Source organism: Megalops cyprinoides, chromosome 15, assembly GCF_013368585.1.
Source record: "Megalops cyprinoides isolate fMegCyp1 chromosome 15, fMegCyp1.pri, whole genome shotgun sequence".
Taxonomy (NCBI): Eukaryota; Metazoa; Chordata; class Actinopteri; order Elopiformes; family Megalopidae; genus Megalops; species Megalops cyprinoides.
Genome location: NC_050597.1, coordinates 13,602,454 through 13,626,795, shown reverse-complemented (window position 1 = coordinate 13,626,795; position 24,342 = coordinate 13,602,454). Strand labels below are relative to the sequence as shown.

General features: G+C 47.0%; 1 protein-coding gene across 2 annotated transcripts in view; it reads left to right on the top strand.

Annotated features, from left to right (window-relative positions):
- The window catches only part of LOC118790099 (son of sevenless homolog 1-like), a 34,062-nt gene extending 14,151 nt beyond the window's left edge, over nt 1-19,911 (top strand). Inside the window, exons 7-23 of one of the 2 annotated variants that reach the window (XM_036546921.1) lie at nt 435-545; nt 1,253-1,351; nt 6,057-6,184; nt 7,564-8,219; nt 11,046-11,127; nt 11,896-12,018; nt 12,111-12,214; nt 12,816-13,038; nt 13,407-13,526; nt 14,160-14,322; nt 14,503-14,620; nt 14,769-14,941; nt 15,158-15,274; nt 15,752-16,019; nt 16,752-16,796; nt 18,313-18,434; nt 18,773-19,911. In XM_036546921.1, the coding sequence (XP_036402814.1) occupies nt 435-545; nt 1,253-1,351; nt 6,057-6,184; nt 7,564-8,219; nt 11,046-11,127; nt 11,896-12,018; nt 12,111-12,214; nt 12,816-13,038; nt 13,407-13,526; nt 14,160-14,322; nt 14,503-14,620; nt 14,769-14,941; nt 15,158-15,274; nt 15,752-16,019; nt 16,752-16,796; nt 18,313-18,434; nt 18,773-19,243 (3,123 nt within the window). In that variant the 3' untranslated portion in view covers nt 19,244-19,911. The remainder of the gene's footprint in view (nt 1-434; nt 546-1,252; nt 1,352-6,056; nt 6,185-7,563; nt 8,220-11,045; nt 11,128-11,895; nt 12,019-12,110; nt 12,215-12,815; nt 13,039-13,406; nt 13,527-14,159; nt 14,323-14,502; nt 14,621-14,768; nt 14,942-15,157; nt 15,275-15,751; nt 16,020-16,751; nt 16,797-18,312; nt 18,435-18,772) is intronic. The other variant, XM_036546922.1, reaches the window with a different exon arrangement.
- Nucleotides 19,912-24,342: the final 4,431 nt, after the last annotated feature.

The following is a 24,342-nucleotide window of genomic DNA, read 5'->3' as shown; positions in this document are numbered from 1 at the left end:
GCACTGACCACATTGTTGTACTGTGGCATATGCATATGTGTTTACAGTATCAAATACAACATCTTTAATGAAGTATTTGCTCAAGAAAACAGTATAATTATGTGGTCATTCTCTTGTGTTGTCGCTAACAAACAATAGATTGGATATAAAAGATTTGCGCTATATTGGAATCTAAAACAACTTGAAATTCTTTTCCTCACATTTTTCTTAACCAGGAAAACAAACTGGGGACAGATTGCAGTCAGCAGCTGTGTTGTGAAAGATCAGTGATTCTAATTCTGCACCCCAGTAGTGGCTGGGCAGCTGTTATTGTCTTGGGTGCATTTGTGATGCTGTACTGTTTTTCCCCTTTCTTTAAGTATACAGGTTTCATTGTATTGCTGTGGTTCTATAAACGAGCACAATCGTTTTAATGTTGATATTGTCATTTTCAGGAGCTGGCTTTTGATCCGTATGAGTCATACGCTCAGGATGTCCTGCACATGGGGTTTCACGACCACTTCCTGAGTCAGCTGGCCAAGCCAGGAGTTGCGCTGTACCTGGAGGTGGGGTTAACCTTTCCACAGTCCCTCTCTGTCTCGCTAACATTCCTGCAATCCTCCTCTCGCTGACTAGCATTCTCACAGTTCCCCTCTCTATCACTAGCATTCCCACAATCATCTTCTGCCTCACAGGTGTTCCCTCATAGTCTTCTGTATCAGTGGGATTCCCAGAATTGTGTGGTGCCCTGCACTTTCAGAAGTCCTCCCATAGCATTCAATTCTCAGGGTCCTCCTAAACTTCTGCAAATTAGTCTGTGAGAAATGAATTTCATCCATGGCTGTTTTGTGACTTCTAGCTGAGATGTTGTTAAAGGAATGATGGTTTTCTTCAAAGGAACTCAGTTGACATGTGTTTTTGCAGCACTTTCTGATTCTACTTGTTCCCATGCTCTTACAGCAAGACTGCCACGCAACCTTAGGTGAAGCTTTTAAGACAAAGGCCTCTCAGTGCGAGATCTTGGGTCGGGAGCCAGTGCATCAAATGTGACGCAGCGTTCTGTTCAGTGTTCTGCTTTTACAGTTGCCACACAAGCCATTTCACCTTTTAATTGAGTGACATCATCATCATTCTGTTTCACAACTTGGCTAATCATTTCTTTTTTTTTTTTTTGCCATTGCAGCTCATGTCAAAATCTCCCCTGACCATACATAAAGCATTGTATCCAGTGTACGGCATCTGTGTTTGAACAGGCTTTTCCCTTGTCTCTCAGTCCATAGGGGAAGGCTTTAAGGAAGCTGTCCAGTACGTTCTCCCCCGGCTATTGCTTAACCCTGTGTACCACTGCCTGCACTACTTTGAGATCCTGAAGGTGAGAGATCCTGATGCCGGGGTGCTGGGGCATGCAGGGAAGGTGTTTGCTGTAAGGAAAACAGTCTGGTTGCAAGGGGGAGCTGGAGCTCTCACCACAGGCCTCTGGTAAGCCACTGGTTATTGTGGTTCATTACTTTACATTACATTACTTTCATTTAGCAGAGGCACTCTTATCCAGAGCAACTTCCAATACAAAAGAGCAGAATATAAATGTTGCCATCATATTGTTCCGACCAGATCACAGCCCCTAACCCGAACCATAAAGGGATGTTTTTGCCCCTTTTATATGATTTTGATCTGATCTGAATACAGTAATATTCTAAAATATATGTAAAACTGAGTGTAAAAGCCTTTGGTGTTAGGCTCCTATGATCTGAGTAGTACTGTCTATACCCATATTTGGATTGATATGGCAGTGCCCATATTCACGAACATCATGTAACTTTCCTAGCAGGTAACCCACAAGTACATTCCTAGGTGCAACCTGGAATTTCAAGGCTGAATCCCATTCTTCAGGGTTACACCAAGAATTAGGGATGCTTCATGGCATTGAGGATCATTTCCCCCATTTCATTTGTCCCTTTATATATAAATGTAATAATATTAAGAACACCATATCAGGTATCAATGTTTAGGATAGACTATAATGTCTATAACACTATTTTTATACATATGTCATTGGCTGCTGTCTTTGCTTACAGTATCCATGTAGGGGTCTGGAAATTCAGTGCAGGGCCAGAGAAGGTGTAGTATTACTTGGTGTTCCACTAAGCTGCAGGGGTTTAGCCTGGAAAACACAGTATATTACATTAGTTCTATTCCCAAAGCGTAGTTAAGTTGCATGATAGTGACAGCGAGCAGGTGTTCATGCATAGATAGATTAGATAAAGCCCAGCCTCATGTAGTCCATATGCACCCGCTGAGCACACTCCCCTCTCTGGGGCTTAACTGAGCATGTGCAGCAGCCTGGCTCTCACCGAGCCACAGATACTCTGTACACCAACCAGATATTCAGCTTCTGTCCTCTTAGTGCGCTTCCTTGTCAAGGAGGGTCTGGTTGGTAAGAGGAATTTTCAGGGCTGTTCTAGTTGCTGTGCTTTATTGATGTTCTGTTGTCAACTAGATCCCTTCTGCAAGGTAACTTGTAGTAGGGCTTGAACAGTGTTATGCTTACAATCACTGGTCTGGGAGTGTTAGCCTAGTCTGACAGTGTTGCTCATTCAACTTGAATGGATACACTTCTGTTCTTTTGTGCTGGAAGTCGCTCTGGAGAATAGCATCTGCGAAATGAATTTAACGTAATATAATAGAAAGATTTATAATGAGCCTGCAAATCGGAGCACTTTTATCATCCACTGGCTCTCACTGAGGGTGCTCAGGCTGCTGGCTCACAGTGAGGGTGTGTGGCTGGCCTGCTCACCACTGAAAGTGCATCACACCTTGGCTCAAGGTCAGAGCTGAAACTAATTAAACACAAGGGAGGCCTGTGTGTCTTGGGGCCTGGCCTGCTTGGCCAGGCCTGAGGCTTTCCTGGTTATCCCTCTGGGAGACTCATGGCTTCAGACCTGGGCAGCATGGACACCATGAATGCCTCAGGTTTATATACCTCTTTGTGAATCACACGCAACGTGGGCATAGTCTGCTATGAGGTGCGAGTGTCAGGCAAGGGAGCAAGTTCCAATGTGTAAGAAAGTTAGCTTTGTGAGTGTTGGTGTGCAAGAAATTGTTCTCTGTTTATAAGAAGGCTGTCCAAATTGTTTGCAGGGGGAAAAAGGATTCCCTTTGTGGAGAATGACAATGGGTCTGGTTTATCCTGCTCTAACTCCCTCTGAACACCTGTGTTAATGAGGCGAGGAGAGACGGTTTATTAAATTACAGCAATGCTGTGTACGCGAGCGTATGTCTGGGTGGGTGGGTGCGCACGTGTGTGTCTGTGTGTGTGTGTGTGTGTGTGTATGTGTGTGTGTCTGTGTGTGTGTGTGTATGCGCGCAAGCTCCCTGCCTCTCCTTATCAGCAAGGCCTGCTGTACCCAGCACTGACGGCAGCTCCTTATCCTTACGGGTTTCATTTGCGTATAAATTAGTGGAAGAGGGGTTGCCACGGTTACCACCACGCAGCTCCCCCGTCGCTGGGGGTTGTGCACGGCATCACTGCGGAGGCGCAGTCCTTACAGGAGAGGGGCGGAGAGGAGGTCGGGGGCTCTCCTGCTGTCACACGCCTCCTCACACAGCACACACACCTTGCAGAGCCAGACCCAGCACTACAGCAGCAGGTAAAGGGAAACAGACCGTCTCTGCGTCTCTCACGGACTTCCGTCATCTCTTTGTGTGTGTGTGTGTGTTTTCAGGAGCTCTTGGTTGTTTCTGTGTGCTATGATTCACCCTGCAGTTGGGTCATAGGGTGGTCCTGGTGCACCACACAGTGCTGTACAGCAGCCTTGTGAGCCTGTACACAAAGAGCATGAAGAGTTCAGCTGGAGTCACCTGTCATCCTCTAGCAGCTCTTCTGTCTAGTTTTTCCTTAGTGGCTTCTCTCTCTGTGTCCTTCTGGCTTGAGAACGGCAGTGGAGCGTTCACTTTGCCAGCGCTCAGCTGTGGAAAAGGCAGCATTTCCGCTTGGTGTTCTGCGTCTGGCTTTCAGAGAGGCCACACCTTTGCTGAGAGAGGTTGTGTCACGCTGGCAGTGTGAGACCAGCCAGTGGCTTTGCTCTTTTCACTGATGAAGGCTGATACAACCTGCTCAGTGCAGTCAGTAGCAGGAGTGCGGGTCACAAACACCCGGCCCACACAGTGTCAGCGTCACACACTCTGTACGGGTAAGAGCTGGATTGGGAGTGTAAGCCTCTTTTCAGGGTTAGCAGCGGAGGAAAATCGCCGAAATGCTGCAAAGCAGTCTGGCAGATTACTCTGCTCTTTGAACATGGGGTTGGGGGCAGGCTGGACGTTTCGGTTGTTGTTGGTGCTCAGCAGAATTATTGCCTAGGATTATTGCAATCCAACATAGAAGGTGATTGTGACGTTCAGTCTCTATCTGTCTGTAGTCTCCAATAACAGTGTGGTCAGAGCAGAGCGCTCAGATTACTGTTTATTTTCTACGTGGTACGAAGAGAATAAATGCATGTCAGGTAGTGCTGTATCTCTGGAAAATTTCCAGACCACATTCACATTTGAGGGGCCCCAGGAAAACACAAAAACAAATCTTAAACCTTCCATTTAAAAAACAAAAACAGATTCCTTACAACTACACACATACATAGACATGCATTTGTGATATATAGCCAGTTCATCTCTGTAAGTATGAAATGTGACATTCAGTACTGTTGGATGTATCCCACATAGTTGTATAGTGAGATTATTAGTGATCTTGCATGGTACCAGAGTCCCACATGTTGCCGTTTCAACCCCCATCCTCCGTTAAACTGCCCCCAGAGTGTTACACGGCTGCCTGGCAGAGTTTTCAGCCTGCCACTACCCACTCATTTGCATCACAAGTTTTGCCAAATAGTATTGTTTTATATTTATTCTTTCCTTTTGACTTTTTTCTGTATCACTCTGTTTTAATACGAATTTCACCATTCTTTTTAATATCCTTATAAGGGATGCACAGAAGTCAGCACTAAACATTTGTACAGATATTGAACAGAGAACTGAATCCGACACATCTTACGAATGCAGACAAGAAAATACAGATGCTGAGTGCTTGAGCGACCCACCATTTCCTTGGAAATTGCAAGCGTATCAGAGATATGAGAACATCCATGCCTGGAATTTTTACCTCCAGCAATGTGCCGCTTACTCATAGGAATTCCCCACATTTTCCTCAATCCCAGGAACATATTTGCTATGTGTGTTGCTGTCTGTGCCCCTTTTCAACAGCCTCACACAGTAAATTTTATGTTTCAGTACTTGTCGTCAGGTATGGCTGATGCACGCTGACTGTGTTGTATGCTCAAGTGTCCATATGTTACATGTGAATGGTCGTTTCCCTTGTAAGTGCTTCACCGCAGGCTTCTCTGTTTTCAGAAGAAATAAACGTGAAATGTGATTTTGCACATAGGTTCAAGCATTTTTAGTGATTGTGTCAATCCCAAGTCTTCAGTAGCAGGGTAAGCCTGCTTTTCTGTTAACATGATGTTGCCAGTAGCTGCAGGAATCAATTCAGCATGAAGTCTGCTTCATGTCTCATGTTTCAGGGCAGTGAAATCACAGCAACTGCTATTACTAACTGCCGGTGCAGAAATGTGCGAATGAGGAGATGTGGGTGTTTGAGGATGAGAATGAGAACAATGCTGTAAATAAGAGCCCAGCCGTATACTGTATGTATGCTCATACATGCAGCACAAATACAAATCTACAGTGAGATCATTTTAAAACTCAGAATAACCTGTATCCTGTAAAGTGAGGGTAGGGGGCCAAAACTGTGAAATAACATTTTGTGATCTGTGTAGTTCTGAGTAGTTGTTATTATTAACCAATGGTAAGCTGCCCAGATGTAGTGAGAATGAGTGACATGTGTAGAGAAGGAGAGAGGAGGGTGGGGACTGGCTCTCAGCGCACCGCTAATCCCCCTCATGAGGAAGGCCTTATTCCGAGAGCCTAATGTCTCCACCTCCGCAGAACCACCTGACCAAAGCTGACCCTTTCCATTTTTATACTGTTGTTTTTTTTTCCTGCACTCTGACCCGCCCCCCCTTCCTCAACAGCAACTAGAGGAGAAGAGTGAGGATGAGGAGGACAAGGAGTGTCTGAAGCAGGCCATCACCGCCCTCCTCAACCTTCAGAGCAGCATGGAGAGGATCTGCTCCAGGAGCCTGGCCAAGAGGAGGCTGAGGTAGGGACCGGCGACACACACCCAGTCATCCCCATCCTGTCGTCCCTCTGTCTCAAGTGAGCCAACAACACCCCCCCCCCCCCCTCGTCGGCTGGCTCAGTCCTACACCTCACTCTGTTGCTAAAACAGTAGCGGGGGGGTGGGAGAGGAAGGAGGGGGCGTGTTCTTTTGCCCCCTCGGCAGTGTGGGAGGGAAGTTCGCTCAGGATACGCAGTGCTGTGGCCGCTCAGCCCACTATTGTCCCTGGGTTTATAGAAAAAAGCAACGAGGCAGAGAGTAGATAAAGAGCAACGCCCTCGTCACAGGCTGGCTTTTCCTCTTCTCTCACTCTTTTGAATTTGTTATCTGTTATCTTTTACTTATTCTTTGGCTTCTTCTTCTTGATTTTTCTTTCCATGTTTTTGGTTTTGGCCTACTAAGGAGTCGGTTGAGTATGTGGACATAGGATATTACTCCAGTTTTTTGTCGCCGTTTTATTTTTTCACTAGTTTTGTCACTTTTCTCACTAGTTTATGGGGAAAAGACCTTGTCTTCTTGGTTTATCCTATGGTAGGCTCTTACTCCTATGTCAGGTAGGGGCTGAACCAGGCAGAGTAGTGCAGTTTTGAGCATTGGACAAGCGGCGTCCGCCCCTGCTCCTCGCTGAAGAGACTGTGGGCTTAGCCTTTCCTGTGTTTTAGGCGGTCTTTGTTTTGAGCGAGAACAGTGAACTGACTGGGAATTCCGTTGTACTGTAACCTGCTATGAAATTAACATTAGCTCACCTAGCGAAGTCTACGCAAGGTTCGAAAAATCCTCAAAGAAATGCAGATTAGATTGTATTCTTCTGTGATTGACGAAGTTAACGGGGTTGGTGCCTTGTGTGTTAAGATGACCTTTTTAGATTCTGTAAGGTGATCGCTGGGATCCCCATCCTTTGCATAGAGTTGTAGTGTAGTTTGCGTCAAACACCGTCCTCCCGAATCTGTGGGGCGGAGGTGCACCCAGGACTTCGGAGGGCTGCTTGGAGGCGCTGGCATGATTTGGCTAGCGTGCTGTCAGGGACCCACAATACTGACCAGAGTTGCGTACAAACAGTAAGCTGCTTTCTCTTTTACACGTGTAGGCTAACTTAGAGCACATTTTGTCCTTCACTGATAAATTCTCTAATTCTCCGTGACTCTTTACACTTGATCTTCTGTATAACCTCTACTAAATGGGTCAGACGAATAGCAGTCATGGCCATGTGCTGTTCTTTTTTTTTTCCCTTTAACGAACCTTTTCAGTGTAGGCATATGTCCCGGTTATGCTATTGTGCTCCTTGGTATGTGTATGTACAGCGAACGTCTTACCCACGCTGCCTCTGTCTGTCGGTCTCTCCCTCTCTCTCGGGGCGGCAGCGAGTCGGCCTGCCGCTTCTACAGCCAGCAGATGAAGGGCAAGCACCTGGCCATCAGGAAGATGAATGAGATTCAGCGGAACATCGACGGGTGGGAGGGCAAGGACATCGGCCAGTGCTGCAACGAGTTCATCATGGAGGGCACGCTGACGCGGGTGGGCGCCAAGCACGAGCGCCACATCTTCCTCTTCGACGGCCTGATGGTCTGCTGCAAGCCCAACCACGGGCCGCCGCGGCTGCCGGGCGCCAGCGCCGCCGAGTACCGCCTCAAGGAGAAGTTCCTGATGCGCAAGGTGCAGATCAACGACCGCGACGACACGGGCGAGTGCCGGCACGCCTTCGAGGTGGTGCTGCGGGACGGCAGCAGCGTGGTGTTCGCTGCCAAGTCGGCGGAGGAGAAGAGCAGCTGGATGGCGGCGCTGGTGTCGCTGCAGTACCGCTCCACGCTGGAGCGCATGCTGGACCTGGCCGTGCTGCAGGAGGAGAAGGACGAGCAGGTGCGCCTGCCGCGGCCCGAGCTCTACCGCTTCGCCGAGCCCGACTCGGAGGAGAACGTGGTCTTCGAGGAGAACGTGCAGTCCAAGTCCGGCATCCCCATCATCAAGGCCGGCACCGTGCTGAAGCTGATCGAGAGGCTCACCTACCACATGTACGCAGGTGAGGTCCAGGGCGGAGCGGGCACTCGGGTCACCTCAGGGCTGGGTTGTGTCACCTGCGTTCCTGCGGTGCTTTCCCAAACTTGGGGTGGGTTTTTGTCAGGGTCTGCTTTAGTTAGTGTGCTAACAATAGAGGGTGTGGTTGTTAACAGAATTACACACCTCACCTATACACGCAATCGCACAGAAAGGCATTGGATGAAGGTGTAACCATCTATCTTGTGGCAAGACACCCTAGTGTTTTTGGAAAGTGTTGGGAATAAACCACAATATTATCCGTATTTCATATTATTCCAGATCCTTCATTCATCTGCCCATTGAAAATATTAAATTGAAAAATTGATGGCCTGATGGAAAGAGTGTAAAATGAAGAGCTGCTCACGTCAAAGACATGGCTGCCTTTTGGGTTGAGGACTTGGGGAAGCCAGAGGTGGGCAAGCTGTTTCAGTAAAAGAGAGGAGGTGTTTGGTCATTGTGTCTCGTGCTTGCGTTTTCCGTTAGCCGCTGTGTTTGTGCGCAGGGCAGAACTGAGCGTGGCTGTGGATCGCAGAGCCGTGCCTCAAACAAGACGGGCGCTGATGCAAGAGCGAAAAGATCGAAAAACAGGGCCCGTTTCCTTGCGCTTTCCAGCGACATTCGTCAGTGCCGTGCTATATAAAGCATTTTCCCTCTCTCTGTAAATATTTGGAAAAGATGTGCGGACGTCAGCGCCCAGAATATGGTGACCTGTTTTGTTTTAGTGTCATCTCGGAGCTGATAGCGCAGCGGGCGGGTTGATAAGGCAGACACGACGGCCCTTGGCAGAGCGCGCGGTCAACAGCGTTAATAGCCCACAGCTCTTCCTGTCCTGGTGTTAATTAGATGGACAGACTGAGATGCAGCGGGCTGCTTTCCATGGCGAATCCACTCGCGGTCCCATGAAACGGTTAAACGTTCAGCGGGTGCAGTCCAGCTGCAGCTTTTCGGACTAAAGTGTTTAATCTGTCCTAGATACCAGGGCAGTGAAGGCGCCCACTGTGTGTGCAATAGAAACATTTTATCTAAACTGGTATAAGTTCTCAGATTTAATCGGTAAGCTCTTACTACAGTAATTTAGCTATTTTTGGTGCACTTAAGTACCAGCAGATGCAAGTGAGGCAATAGTTTAGGAAACCCAAAGCTCCATTGGCGGTCAGTGCTGTGGTCAGGTCAGTGGCAGTGTGCCGTAGTGGTGAGGGAGCTTCGCTTCCAGGTGGAGCACTGCCATGGTTCCCTTGGTCAGGCTATTTGATGCTGTAAATAACTGTACAAACCCTATGGTGCTGGTGGATGGAAAGCCAATTTTAAGCTATGCATGTCACTCTGGATAAGGGGGTCTGCAAAGCAAGTAAGCAGCAACTTAACTGACTCTGTCTTTGCTAGCATCTTGGCTAGCCTTTTTGCCTCTAGTGGTAAAAAGGTGGTACTGCGTTAGTCTGTCATTGAGAGAAAGGGATGGCATTCTGTAAAATTCTTTGACAGCTACAGATAACTCTTGTCATGCTAGTAAATCTGGTTTGAATTCTGTTAATCTTTTGAGTGAAGGATGAGGACATAGAGAAAATGGTGCTTCCCGCCTGTTTGTAGAACTCTGCCCTCAAAAAGGAAGGGGATACAGGCCTTTCCCCAGCCATTCTTTCCTGGGACATCTGGTTTGTCAGCTCCCCTCAGTGCACCAAACTCAGATGTGACTAAGAATAAGCTAGGAGGAATGACTTGAAGAATGGGTCTTGTTTGAAGGCCTTTATAGTAAGCTAGTATAGCAAGTGTGTTTGTGTTTTTCTGTGTTTGTGTATTTGTATGTGTGTGTGTGTGTGTGTGTGTGCATGTGTGCATGTGGGTGCGTGTTCATGTGTGCATGTGGGTGCGTGTTATGTGTGTGCGGGTGTATGTGTATGTGTGTGTGTGAGACTGTTGAAGCCTGTGTGCATGGCGGTGTGTTTTTGCCTGGCTTTGTGAAGTGTGTTGCCGTTGCTTCATGCGTCAGAGCAGCTCCTGTTTCCTCTCTGTTAGAGTCCCGGGCTGATTGTTTGTAAATCCACACCGAGGTGGCTATTGTTCTCCCGTGTCCAGGTAAAAGCCCTGCGTGGTGCCACCGTGTGAACAAACAGCACTGTGTGACCTTGTTCACAGTACGCAAGACTCTAACCCCACACTCACACACAGTGAGAGCTGCAGAGCCCTGACTGGGGGCTGTTTGTACCTGTGGTGTCAAGTGCAGAAATGCCCTGGAAAGTGTTACTTTTCAGTCCTTTTATGTCTCTTCATTTCATGTGTAGTTAAATGCTCAATTATCCAAATAAAGCTATTTTCTAAAGGTGATTGAATTATCGTTCCATTTGTATCCATTCTGTTTCTATTCAGGCTGATTACAGCATTAGAGAGGTGTACTCTGAAAAGCCCTGCTTTTTTTTGCCATGTGCCTGTGAGAGCAATGGACTTTCTGTTCTACACACTGGCCGGTCCTGCAGGTCCACCTTTGATCTTATATTTATACTGATGTTTGTCAACCCTCAGTCTGGTTCAGGTTTAGAATGTTAGTATTGTTGTTGTAGTTACTATTTTTGTGCTTAGTAGACCTCCTTCCTCCATGCGTAGTTGGTGCTTTATTATACTGACACAGTCCAGGTTATGTATGTCAAATGTACAGTGAATTGTTGTGTGTTGTGTTTTTTTTTTATTTCCTGTCAGGAAAATGCCATCAAAACCAGTTGGCCAAAAAGAGAAAAAAACTGTGGCCTTCAAAAATTGTGTGAGTGTAGTTCAGCATCACTGAAAAAATGCCGTTATCTTCCTGTTATTTGTGCAGATCCGAATTTCGTGAGGACGTTTCTGACGACGTACCGGTCGTTTTGCAAGCCCCAGGAGCTGCTGGCCCTCCTGGTGGAGCGGTGAGTGGGGCAGGAGGGATGTCGGTGCAATGCAGTCTGGGTAGCACAGATGGTGGGCAGGAAGCTCGGTAATCAGGAACTGCCGAGCTTTCAGGCTTCCTGCTCTTTATGCATGCCGTGGCCTTAGCTCACAGTGCATTGACTGTATTGCTGATGCAAGGGTGAGACAATGCCGTGCGTCACTGCTCAGAAACATGATAGCTGCATGATATTACAGTGAGGAACAGTGACAGACGGGGAGCTACAAACAGGGGTGCCAGAGGACTTACATTTTATTATGTAATTATGCTCAACCTGCCCGTAATTGATTGTTTTGCATGATGAAAAAGCATGCCATTTTAATTAAGGATCACCCCTTAGCAGCTGATCGCTATTTGCTTGATTGCTTTTAATGTGGTATCTCTGCTTTTTCCATTTCACACGAGACTGCTTTTGTAATAAAGAAAAAAGAAATCGTTTTATGCTGAAAAACTAATTTTAATAATTAAAATCGTGTAATATGTGCTCAAAGGCAGCGTTTCCCAAACCTCTCCTGGAGGACCCCTTGTCCTGCATGTTTTAGGTCTCTCCCTGCTCCAACACAGCTTCAAATGATCAGTTTGTTATTAAGCAGCTTCAGGAGTTCATAACGAGTTGATCGTTTGAATGATCAAGTTCTCTGTGCCCTTATGTGTTGCTCCCTGGCTTCCACTGGTGATACATGGTCATGTATGTCACGGGCCTCATTGACACCTTCAAAGCTCTGACCGAGTGTTCCTGACCTTCCAGGTTTGAGATCCCGGAACCCAAGCCCACGGAGGCTGACCAGATGGCTATTGAGAACGGAGACCAGCCCCTCAGTGCTGAGCTGAAGCGCTTCAGGAAGGAGTATGTGCAGCCGGTCCAGCTCAGGTACCTCCTTCACCCAGCACTGACGGAGCACCATGCCCACAGTCCACACCCAGCCTCAGCCCCCTCACATGTCCCCATTGCTGTCCCTGCAGGGTCCTCAATGTGTGTCGCCACTGGGTGGAGCACCACTTCTACGACTTCGAGCGAGACGCGGAGCTGCTGAGGCGGCTGGAGGGCTTCATCGGGATGGTCAGAGGTACAATGCCACATCTCAGTGTGTCACCATAGTCATCAACACCATCACCTCTACACTTTGCAGGATACAGTAGGATGAACTTGGTCTGCTTGAGTCTCCTCAGAACCTTGAGAAGACATGAAAGCCATTGATAACTTCCCCACTTGAGGTCACAAAAACAAGACTGAAATGGCTGTGATATTGCAGAGGTGGAAGTACTGTCATCAGATGAGATGCATGTCCCGTGCCATTTCTGTTCATGTACTTGGAGGATAGTCTGCAGTGTAGCATAGTGGGTAAGGAGCAGGACTTGTAACTAAAAGGTTGATGGTTCGATTCCCTGTTGGGGCACTGCTGCTGTACCCTTGGGCAAGGTACTTAACCCACAGCTGCCTCAGTAAATTTTCAGCTGTATAAATGGATAACATGTCAAAAAAACGGTCACCTATGTAAGTCGCTCTGGATAAGAGCGTCTGCTAAATGACAATAATGTAATGTATAAGGTCAGTTCATTTCACTGGTACCCCTTTTGGCACTGTGGGGGTTCCATTAGGTTTGGATCTTGTGTCGATGGGGTGGAGCCCTGTGCTTATGACAGGGGCACCTCTGTTTCTCTCCCCAGGTAAAGCCATGAGGAAGTGGGTGGAGTCCATCACCAAGATCATCCAGAGAAAGAAGCAGGCCCAGGCCAACGGGCCCTGCCACAACATCACCTTCGAGAGCCCCCCGCCCCCCATTGAGTGGCATATCAGCAAGTCGGGTCAGACCGAGCAGTTTGACCTCATGACTCTTCACCCCATTGAGATTGCCCGCCAGCTGACATTACTGGAGTCGGACTTCTACAGGTACACCTCGCTCTTCCCATAAATCCTTTCTCTTCCTGTACACTGGGCTTCTTTTCCTCAGGTACAGTTCTACTAAGGAATCATGTTTTGACTAGTCATTTAAAATATTATTTCTTTGCTCACATCAACTCCTGTATGGAAGTGCTTTGATGCACTGTACAGTACAGTACAGCTGAAGTAGAGACATATCACCTTTAAACCTTTCCTTTCTGATGGCTAAAACAAAGTGTGTTTGGTTTATTCGTGGGTGGGAGGCCTATGCAAACCTGGTTGCTGCTGAAAGTGATGTTGGTGCTCCAATAGCACATATATCTTCATAGTACCTCCCGAAACGTGACCCCTACCTCTCCATCCCGCATATTCTTCAGGGCTGTCCAGCCGTCCGAGCTGGTGGGCAGCGTGTGGACGAAGGAGGACAAGGAGATAAACTCACCCAACCTCCTGCGAATGATCCGCCACACCACCAACCTCACGCTCTGGTTTGAAAAGTAAGCTTCTCTGTCAGCCCTGAAGAAGTCATGGAAAGTCATCAGATATTCCACTGACATAGAAAAGCCAAGGAAAATTCCCCAAATATGAAAAGTTAATTTGTTTTTCTCATCCGCCTTCCCTGTTGGTTCTCTAGCTTGTTTGCCTCTATTAAGTCTGGTAATGTTAGAGTGCTAGAGTCCCACTGGCTTGTACAGTAAGCTCACTACCAGAAGTCAGTGGTGGTTGTTATTCATGGCCTAGAGCATTTGTAGGCATGTTCCTGCATACACAAAGTATTTTGAAAGTAACCTGTATCCAAAAGTACTTCGCCTTGATATTACATCTTCAAAGTAGCCCAGTCTCAGAGGAATTTGACTGCATTTTCCAACAAGTAGAAATGAATGCAGACCTCTTTTAGGCTAGTCAATATTTACATAGAACGGGAGTTTCATGTAGTGCCAGGGGAAAAAAATGGGGTTCAGTTATGTGAGTGCTTGAGCGTGGCACCCATAGAATTTTTAAATGTTAAGTCATTGAAAATTCCTGACTGTGCACGACCCCCGGTGTTGTTTGTATTGCATTAACGGGCCTTGTGATGATGAAGGCCTCATGCCTGGGTTTTGATTTCTGTGTCTGTTCCCACCTGCCAGGTGCATAGTGGAGACAGAAAACCTGGAAGAGAGGGCAGCAGTGGTCGCGCGCATTATCGAGATCCTCCAGGTCTTTCAGGAGCTCAACAACTTCAATGGTGTGCTGGAGGTGGTCAGCGCAATGAACTCCTCCCCTGTCTACAGGCTTGACCACACCTTTGAGGTAAAGGAACCTGCCCCCAAAAGGCGTTTAGAAACTCATGGTAACTGCTTACGTTACAGGGAATCTATGTGGCATATGCATTTAATTGTCCCTCTTTCATATCGAGTTCAGAGTTGTTTTCAAAAGTAAAACTTGAGCTTTCTATGGCATACACCTGTACCTGTCTCCTGCCCTCTACAGCAAATCCCGAGCCGACAGAGGAAGATCTTGGAGGAGGCGGTGGAATTGAGCGAAGATCACTACAAGAAGTACCTGGCCAAACTCAGGTCAATCAACCCTCCCTGCGTGCCTTTCTTTGGTACGTCCCCTCCATAGAAGCAGTGGTGCTCTGCAGCATCTAACTAGTCTGGCAGTCATGGCAGTCACCTCATGCCACAGGCCTAATGTAGTCATTTGTATAGCGTTTCTCAGCCTCATTCCTTTTTTGCTTTTCCAACTGCTTCCAGGAATATATCTGACAAACATCTTGAAAACGGAAGAAGGTAATCCGGACTTTCTCAAGAGACATGGGAAGGATTTGATCAACTTCAGCAAGCGGAGGAAAGTGGCTGAGATCACCGGGGAGATCCAGCAGTACCAGAACCAGCCCTACTGCTTACAGGTCGAGAACGAAATTAGAGTGAGTACGGTCCAGCTGCATGAGGAATGCAGAAACTGACAAACAGAAGGGGCCTCAAAAGAACTACACCAGAACAATATTACATTTACTGTAATAAGGCAGGGATGACTTCAGAATCCATCTGTCTTCCACTGTAATGTTTCTGTTATCCATGTCTTTGGACACACAGATTTCTTAAACAGTGGATTTGCTCTCCCTCTCTGTCTCAAAATGCAGAAGTTCTTTGAGAACTTGAATCCCATGGAGGACAAATCTGAGAAGGAGTTTACAGACTACCTGTTCAACAAATCTCTGGAGATTGAGCCTCGCAACGCCAGGTCTTTACCTCGATTTGTAAGTGCCCCCCCCCCCCCTTGTCACAGTATCTATGAAGGTGCCCCTGAAATCCCCAAAACATTCTTCTTCAATAGTTAGGACAATCAGAGTCCCCTCCTCATTGGAAGGCCACAAGCAGGCATACTCCTGAGACACTTGTCTTGCAGTGTAAACAGTTTAGCACAATGAATAGAAGTACACAGCTGCCCCGAAGCTGTCGTGTTGTTTACTGACCTTGAGAATCCGTTCTGGAAAGTAATGAAGTGATATGAAGTGGTCTTTGAAGCAATGATACTGAATGAAGTGACACTAAATGATTTTGTTGCATTTCACACATTTTTACAATGTGACTTGCATAGCTGATGCTTTCACAAATTATTCATTTAAACAGTTTTAATGGAGTAATTGAGGTTAAAGTCTTGCTGAAGGATACTAGGGCAGGGCAAATACTAAGTTTGTGAGCATGGCCTCTCTTCTGCATCCCTCCCTCCACAGCCCAAGAGGTACACTTTCCCCCTGAAGTCCCCAGGGGTGCGCCCATCCGCCTCTCGGACCTGCTCCATGCGCCACCCGACGCCGCTGCAGAACGAGCCGCGCAAGATCAGCTACAGCCGCATCCCCGACAGCGAGACGGAGAGCCTGGCCTCCGCCCCCAACTCCCCCCACACGCCCCTCACCCCACCCGCCTCCGTGGCCTCCAGCACCAACGAGGTCGGCGGCATCTTCCCCTCCCCCCACGGCCTCCCCAGCCCCTTCCACTCCAGTGAGTCCTGCGACACGCGTGCACTCAGTCACGTAAACTGTAACTCTCTCGTACACACAAACACACACACACACAGTCAGACACTCACACTAATAATTGCACAGACTCGCAATCACGCACGTACACTTGCATACGCATATACTCACAATCACAAACTCACAAAAACACGGACACCCGCACACACACACTCACTCACGCATAATCACACACATGCTCACAATCACACACACTCACAGTTACACACATATACATACATACACATACGCATACACAATCACAAACACGCGGTCGTACAACCCTCAGTCAACCCATCCCGAACTGTCTGTTCCTGAAAGCACTAATCCCAGCTAACATATTCAACACTCTTTTCTGTGGGATTTTACACTGATCTTATGCAAGTGCTGTTTTCTCACAGCTCTTACAAAAGCCTCTTTGTGTTTATGTGAGGCCAGCTGTGAGAAGCTCACTCAATAACATGCTGCTGTAGACTGCTGCATGAAAGAGTCAAATCAGGAAAAAAATGAGAAGCATCATTTAATTATAACACAGCAAGTTAAGGAAGCTCTTTTAAATAATGAGATTCAGGATTTAAGGGCATCTCTGTAGGTTTTCTCCTTCCTAGCTAACACGGCATCACTACAGTATGACTGGAGCATCGTGAGAACGTTGCGCTTTAGCTTGGGTGTAAGTCTCCTGGGTGCCCTCAGCTGTCCTCTCCTCTCCTCTCTGCAGACAGTGACTCCGTTTTCGCCCCGGTGTCTGTGCCGCACGGCCCACGTTAGTATCCGTTCTCCACACAGTCCTCCTTCCGTCTGCCACGCTGACCGCGCTCCGATTCCCTCCCCCTACCCCATCCTCACCACTCCATCCACATGTTGCTCCTCAGTGCTGCCAGTGGAATCTGCCTGTTCCATGTCGCCATCTTTTCCATGTCATTGACACAAAAGCAAAACCTGGTCTCGCCCCTCATCTTTCCTCACCCCCTTCATTGCTAACGCTGTGAGGCTGTTGAATATCAGTGTTCGGTTGCTGGTGCTTTGTGGCGTTGGAATTGCCGTCTGTGTTTCTTCTGATAAGAGTGAGGCATCGAGCGTCGATTTCAGTGAATCAGTGGAATCTTTTTTGTGTTGTGTTCGGCACAGGTTGATGTATGATGAAGACACAGTATGATGACAAGGGCTGCACTTTTGCCCTGTGACTACAACCTGAAACTGAGCACGTTTTAGTGGTTAGCTGGGCTTTTTTGTTGTTTTTTATTTTTTTATTTCATCTCCTGATTGGATCTCACTATCATGGCTGATTTCTGATGACTCCTGATCGCTTAGTCTCTTGGTCCCTGCTCTAAGCCCCTGCTTTTTCTAATGCCTCTCATTCAATCAGCCACCTGTGTGAAAACTCTAGACTCACAGGCATGCATCCTATGAAAGCAGGTTCTCTGAGGTCCTAGCAACACCCTCAACTCTGCATTAACCATGCAAATACCACACTGACCTGCACTAGGGCATGGAAGTGTTCATGCATACTCTCCTGCTGGCTTTCATCGGAGCACTCATAGCCTGGTGTTCCTTTGATGGGCTGGTTCTGTGGCTGAATTTCCTGTCATTGCAGGAAAGTGCTGTTAGCTCATCGACCAATCCCTCTGGGTTTCTGCTGTGCAGGGAATCAATGATCAGGCATCAGCCGTTTCTGGCTTTTCAACTCATGGCTGTGATGCTGATCCCTCAATGCTTGCTTAAATTAAGGCATTCCCCATTGCTCAACCGCTTCAACTGCCCATCAGATGCTGTGCTGTCCCCATGTCTGCTGCCCTGTCCTGGATGTGACAGATGTCCTGGATGTGACAGCTGTCCTGTGTGCTCTGTGAACAGCTCATTGCCTAGTTCTTCGCTCATTTGTGTCTTGTGTTCAGAATCTCTGTGTTCCCTCAGCAGTAATGGCCTTGAGCCATTGTTTAGCTACCTAGCAGCGCTAACAGTAACAGCAGACTAGTGCTCACTTTCCTAATCAGCAATAACAGTAACAGTAGTGCTGACCTAGGACCAGTGCTCATTTTCCTAAGCACCACTAACAGTAACAGTAGTACTGATCTCAGACCAGTGCTCATTTTCCTAAGCAGCACTAACAGGGAACCAGTGCTGATTTAGGACTGGTGTTCGTTTCCCTTGGTGTGCTGATTCGGTGTCATTGTTGAAGGAGGGATGAGAAAGCAACAATGTGGAATGCAGCCACTGTGTACTTACTATAATTGGGACAGACAGTCTGAGGGAGTAACAGTGCTCTTACTTTCGCTCAGGGTCTTCCTCGCTTTCCTCCATTGTGAGCTTCAACAGGAGCACAGAGGAGGTTCCCATTCCTCCCCCTGTGCCCCCCCGCCGACGCCCAGAATCCGCCCCCTCAGAGTCCTCTCCCTCCAAGGTGAGTCTTATCACAGGGCAGGGTGCCAGTCCACGGCTGGCTGCTGTCATTCTCTGTCTCCCTTTGGGTTCAGGAGGTGGAGAGCTCAATTTTTTACATTTTTTACAATTTTTTACATTTTTTACAATTTTTTATCCATTTATACAGCTGGATATTTACTGAGGCAATTGTGGGTTAAGTACCTTGTCCAAGGGTGCAGCAGCAGTGCCCCAGCGAGGAATCGAACCAGCAACCTTATTTTTATGAGTCCTCCTCCTTACCACTATGCTACACTGTTGCCACAACAAATATGAGCATTGATTCCCAGTGAATATTTCTCCCCATCCTGTCTCACGCAGATGATATCGAAGGATTTGGACAGCCCCCCCGCCGTCCCGCCCCGGCAGCCCACCGCCAGGGCCTACTCCTCGCGGTACTCGCTGTCGGAGCTCCCCGACAGCCCGCCGTCCCTGCCGCCGCGGGAGCCGGTGAGAACGCCGGACGTCTTCTCCAGCTCCCCCCTGCACCTGCAGCCGCCCCCGCAGGGCCGGAGGAACGAGCCCAGCCAGACCTTCTTCCCCCCGTCCCCGTTCAGCCCCCCGCTGCCTCTGACCCCCTCTCCTCTGGGGCCACGCAAGCACCTCCCCTCCCCGCCCCCCTCTCAGGACGGCGTACCCCCGCCTGGCACCGCCGGGCCCCCCGTCCCGCCCCGGCAGAGTACCTCTCAGACCATCCCGAAACTGCCGCCCAAGACGTACAAAAGGGAGCCCTCGCACCCATCCATACATGGGGAAGGGCCCCCCCTGCTGGAGAACACCCACTCGTCATAGACTGTACAGAGAGGGGGAGGGGCCCTGGGAGCTGGACACTTAAACACTAAAGACTGTGGGAAAAACACAACCTTAAAACTAAAAGCCAGTCAGGGTTTCACCCCTAATGTAACCTTGATTCTTCAGTAATTGTCTTTTTGTACATTGAAAACCAAGGAGATTGTTGCCTACCCTGTTTCAGGGATTCCATTTTGTTTGTTTTTGTCATTGTTTCTGTCCATTGCCGCGACTTTTAAACTAATTTCAGTAAACTGGTCATCGCACAGAGGACCATTGTTAGCTAGTGCACTCCGAAATGAGGTGTGTACGTGCTCAAACTATGCCCTATTCCACTAAATAGGGAAACTGCAGAAACAATAGTCTTTTTCTTTCAAAGAAAAAGGAATGAATGTGCACTCACAGTAGGTATCATTTTTAAAAAACGCGAATGTGCAGAAGAGTACAACTTGACCTTGTGGACCAACAGCACGCAGGGAAGGCTGCGAGGCTCCCCACTGGAACACCCTGCCGTTGTGGCACCGCCGTCCACTGAAAGAAGGGACTGGGGGGATTGCAACCTTGCCAGCGTTTAGACTATTTTTTGGTGAATAGCTTGTGCCAGTCTTCTCAGAGTACCAGCCTTAAGGTACCCTGCACACCAAAGAGGTACTTTCACGCTTTCACAAACACAAGACGTCTTTGTTCTTTTGTTCTGGTTGTTTTGTTGTGTTCGTTTTTTTTTTTTTTTGTTGGATTTGCCAAGAAGTATGTAAAACAGTTGCCTTCTTTAAACAAGGGAATAAAAAAAAGTGTTTTTACGACTGTACGATGCAGCTCAATGGTGCGGAAAGCACGATGCGCTTAAGGCCTGACCTCAGCGTAAGAACTGCCAGACCTTTGATCGCAATGCAAGCTCATTTGTCACTTGGCCAAAAGCATGGTGTTTGTAATACTTAACATGCCTTTCATTTACCCTTTACATTCCTACGATACGTAGGATCACAGTGCACTACAACCACGTCTCTTAAGTGAAGAGGTGGTCTTTAGCCAAGGGATTGGCAGATTGTTGAAAACGTCCCTTTCAGACTGACCTACTGCATCTCCTTTTCTCCTCCAGTGATGGACCTTCCACACTAACAGCTGATTTTCACTGAGATTAAAAGAACATCTTGTTCCAGGAGCATAACTAATGTTTCTTACAACTCATCTGCTCCCACCACAGTTTCCCATCTTGGTTTGATTCCTGTCAGATGGCTTGCCAGCTGTACTCTACTGTTAGAGTTGAAATCCAAACCACAGACAGACCCCAAAATCTCTTGAAATACACAGAACTCAATAGGAACCCACAACACGGAAATCATAACTGTCATGAGGCAATTGTCACTGTTTTGCTTTGGTTTGGGAGCTAGGTGAGATTATATTACGACTTGCATTATTGGTGTGCTTAAGCCCTCCGCTCCACACAGTGCTGTGTCACAGTCTGAAACTGGTTGTATAGGAAGTTTTTTCCAGCTTTGAGTCACTCTCATGCCACCACAAAACAGTACGTCACCTTCAGTCTGTCACCTAAAATGGCTCTCACCCACACTGCACTGTCCATGATCTGTCTTCTGCTGGTTATGCTACAGCTGCAGGACATGCTGTTTTATTTTCACAGTATTCACAGTGCTGTGCTTTATGGCTGTCGTGGCAGTGTGGTGCCAAGCGCACAAACCAAGGTAACGGGACACCCATTCTGTCTCTAAGACATTTTGTTTTTAGACCTAACACTGGCATTTCAGGATTAAAATTCAGTTGTTTCCATTCCTTATTTTTGTTTTATTGAGAACCGTCACTGCCGTTTCCCCATTTTCTCCCAATTTTGGAATAATAAGTTGTGTCAAAGAAGCTACCCCATTGCTGCAGTCCACACTGATAGTCTGGGAGGGTGGGACAAACATGTCTTTCTCTAAAACACCTGCTTTCAGACACCGCTCCTTTACACACCATGGTCCTAATGCCAAGCTTGCACAGACATGAATCAGAGTAGGACACTTCATGTGCAGTTTAATGCAGGTAGACTGCCAGTGCCCAATTGGCCATTGGGGGTCACTAATGAGCTACAAGATGGACAAGCATCTGGTTGACCTACCCACTCCCTACAGGGAGGAGCAAAGCCAATTTTGTTTCTCCACTATCAGCTCCCAGGCGTCATTGGCTAATGATGCAGCTGGGATTGAATCCGGCCCATAGTCTTTGAACATCAAGTGCTTTTTCCAACTGAGCCACAAGGAAGCCTCCACTTGGTGGGTTTTTCAGCCTATTCCCACATACTACCTGCCTCCTGTGGAGTAGAGCTCAACCCTAAAGGTGAGGTTGCAACCAGTAGGCACACACAGATGAAGGGAAGTCTCAGAAAAGTGGGGCTCAACAAAGAAGAGCTTTGTGGTGTGAGGCTTACTGCTGTAGGGGAGTCTAAGATAGAAATCTGTGTGTTTTGATCTATGAAGTTCATTGGCTCAGCACAACAAAGTTCAGGAGTGGACTTTTTTCAAATGGATAGAACAGCAGGAAGGCACCCCTGTTGTCCGTGCTTTCTGAAAATCTGTCATCAAAGCAGTCTGCATCAAGACTTTTTCATACAAACTATGGAAATCTACAGGTTGTGTTGTCCACTTCCCAGTGGATGATTGAGGTTCTTTAGCCAGACGCATTAAGAGAAAATATCAGTGCAAAGTTTACATTTACACCGTAGGTACCACGCTTTCATAATTTCCCTACAATCCTTTAATCTCTTTCTCCACTGCTCTGGGGGTTGGAGCCAGAGTTTCCAAAGGTCGCACTCCCGTACGTTTCCATGACAAAATCTCTCAAGCCCACTGTTTGTCTGCTCTTATGTGAAATAGCTGAAAGTGTGACATAACTGTGCTATTACCGAGTGGTACTCATGTTTAATGTGTGTAATGACACTTATGTAATCCTTTAAAAGGCCGAAGGGTGATGAGAAAACAAAAGTGGTTGTTTGGATCATTTTTTTTTCCACCCCTTGAATTTAGCATCAAGGATTTACAGCCCTTCTTGGAAAGAGCCCACAGAATGAAGGCATGAAGTGCCGAAGCTGGTGTGATGTAAGTGCTTTGAGTGGCCCACTACCTTCGCCCCTGTGCACAGTGTATGGAAAAGAAGGCATTGACGCACATACTAGAGTACTTTGGTCCCTCATATATTTTGTTTTGCAGCTTGACTGGAGAGTTCAAGCCTCATTAAGGAACAAACACTCCTACACTTGTGCATCTTGCCAGTGTGGGATCTAGATACATAGATAAATACACATTATTTCTTTCCGTTCGTTTCATTTTCGTTTCACATCCTGTTCAAAGGCCTGCATTGTAGGTGGCAGTGGCAGGGTGAGTGGATGTTTGAAGTAACTTGTACTGTGAAATTAAGGCCCATTTCTGGACAGTTTTAAATGGAAACAATGCTTACCCTGGGGCCATGTTTACTTATTTTGCTGAAGCTGGGGGCTTTGATCTTGGAGTTGTGTGTTAAACCGTAAAATTGAAGTTCTTAAAGTACTTTGAGGAGTGCTTGACCTTTTTTCAGCAGTGTCCACTGATTGGAGCCGCTTCTTGAGTAGATATTTTGTGTACACATGATATACAGTACACAAGGCCTGGGTCAGCTTCCACTATCTGCCCAAAATGGTTGGGGTTGATTCAGCCGATCTGGGTCAGTACTTACAGGGGAGAGACATGGAGAGAATCCTGCAGTGAATTTTTTCCAGATGGTGGAGAGTGGAGAGTTTGCTGGAGAGTCTTCTTGCTTGCATTGGCAAGTTAAATGTCCCATTGTGCAGTTTAAATTCATATTGTTATATTAATATTGTTTTCAGAGGTTGGCTCTGGGTCCTGTGAGGTCTGACTGAACCTGAAGTTAAGGGGGTAAGGTACAAAATATTCACTATAGAATACTTTATAACAAACATAATCAAAATCAGAATGCATTATAAAACATGCCAAGCATTACTTTCAATTGTAAAAATCACCAGTGAAAGGAAACGGTATGTAGTAAGCATTCTGGCTACTTACAGACACCATCCAGGCACCAGAGAGAATCAACAAGACATCGGTCTGAGGAAGGTTATATGTCACCTCCCCCAATACAGTGCACATTTTTCCACTCTGTTTGGTTTTGGAAGGAATTGATGCCTTATGTGCAAAGTTCAAATATTCATCATGGAGCCAGACAACAGCAGTCAGTGTGAGTGTTAGATTTATCAGTTAGGATGTTCAGTTTTCGGGCTGGCTGATTGCTGAGTGACAGTTATTCCCTGAGCCCAAGTTGGTAGCGATCAGGTGTGTCTATAGGGTTCAGGGTTTTCACGCAGTTAGTGTGGCAGAGAATGAGAATGTGATTGTCGGGGTAATTTGTGTCCTGGATTGCAAGACCAAGGAGAAATAAGGTAACATGAAACAATTTTTAGACCTGAAATACTAACAAGAGTTGAAGTGAGGTGGGCACTAAAAGACTGGAGGATTAAACGGTCTGGGTTACGTGCAGCTCGTCTGTAATATATATTTCTGGCAGAGCAAGTTGTGAGAAAGGAATGGTCTTTTCTGTCTGTTGGCAGTACACCATTTATTGTCTTAGTAATTCATTATGCAGGGTGACTTACATAACTTACAATTTACCTAGTACAGGTTTGCACAGCTGAAAAGTCACTGAAGCAGATCACATGAAGTACCTTGTGTACATTCCCATCACTGTCCCACAGAACTCGGTGGCACTAAGAAGTAGGCCAAACAACGGTGGTCACGTAAGCAAGGAGAGTTGCAGTTAAAGATGTCCTCAGCTAGCCGAACTGTGAGCTACTAACTGTACAAAAACAACAAACCCCACGGTCATATGTTAAGGCTTTTAAATATATTAAAAACCTGCATTACAAACACTTTGGTGCAACACGCAGACTGCAACTTACATGACCTCACTGGTTTTTTCCTTTTGATTTCACAGTCTCAGCACTTAAAGTTGACACCTTGTTTTGAAAAAATAATAGCCATAATATTACAGCCAAAAATAAACTTGGAAATAATAGTCTTTTCTTTTTTCAGAGCTTAGACAGTCACGAATAAATGACAGCT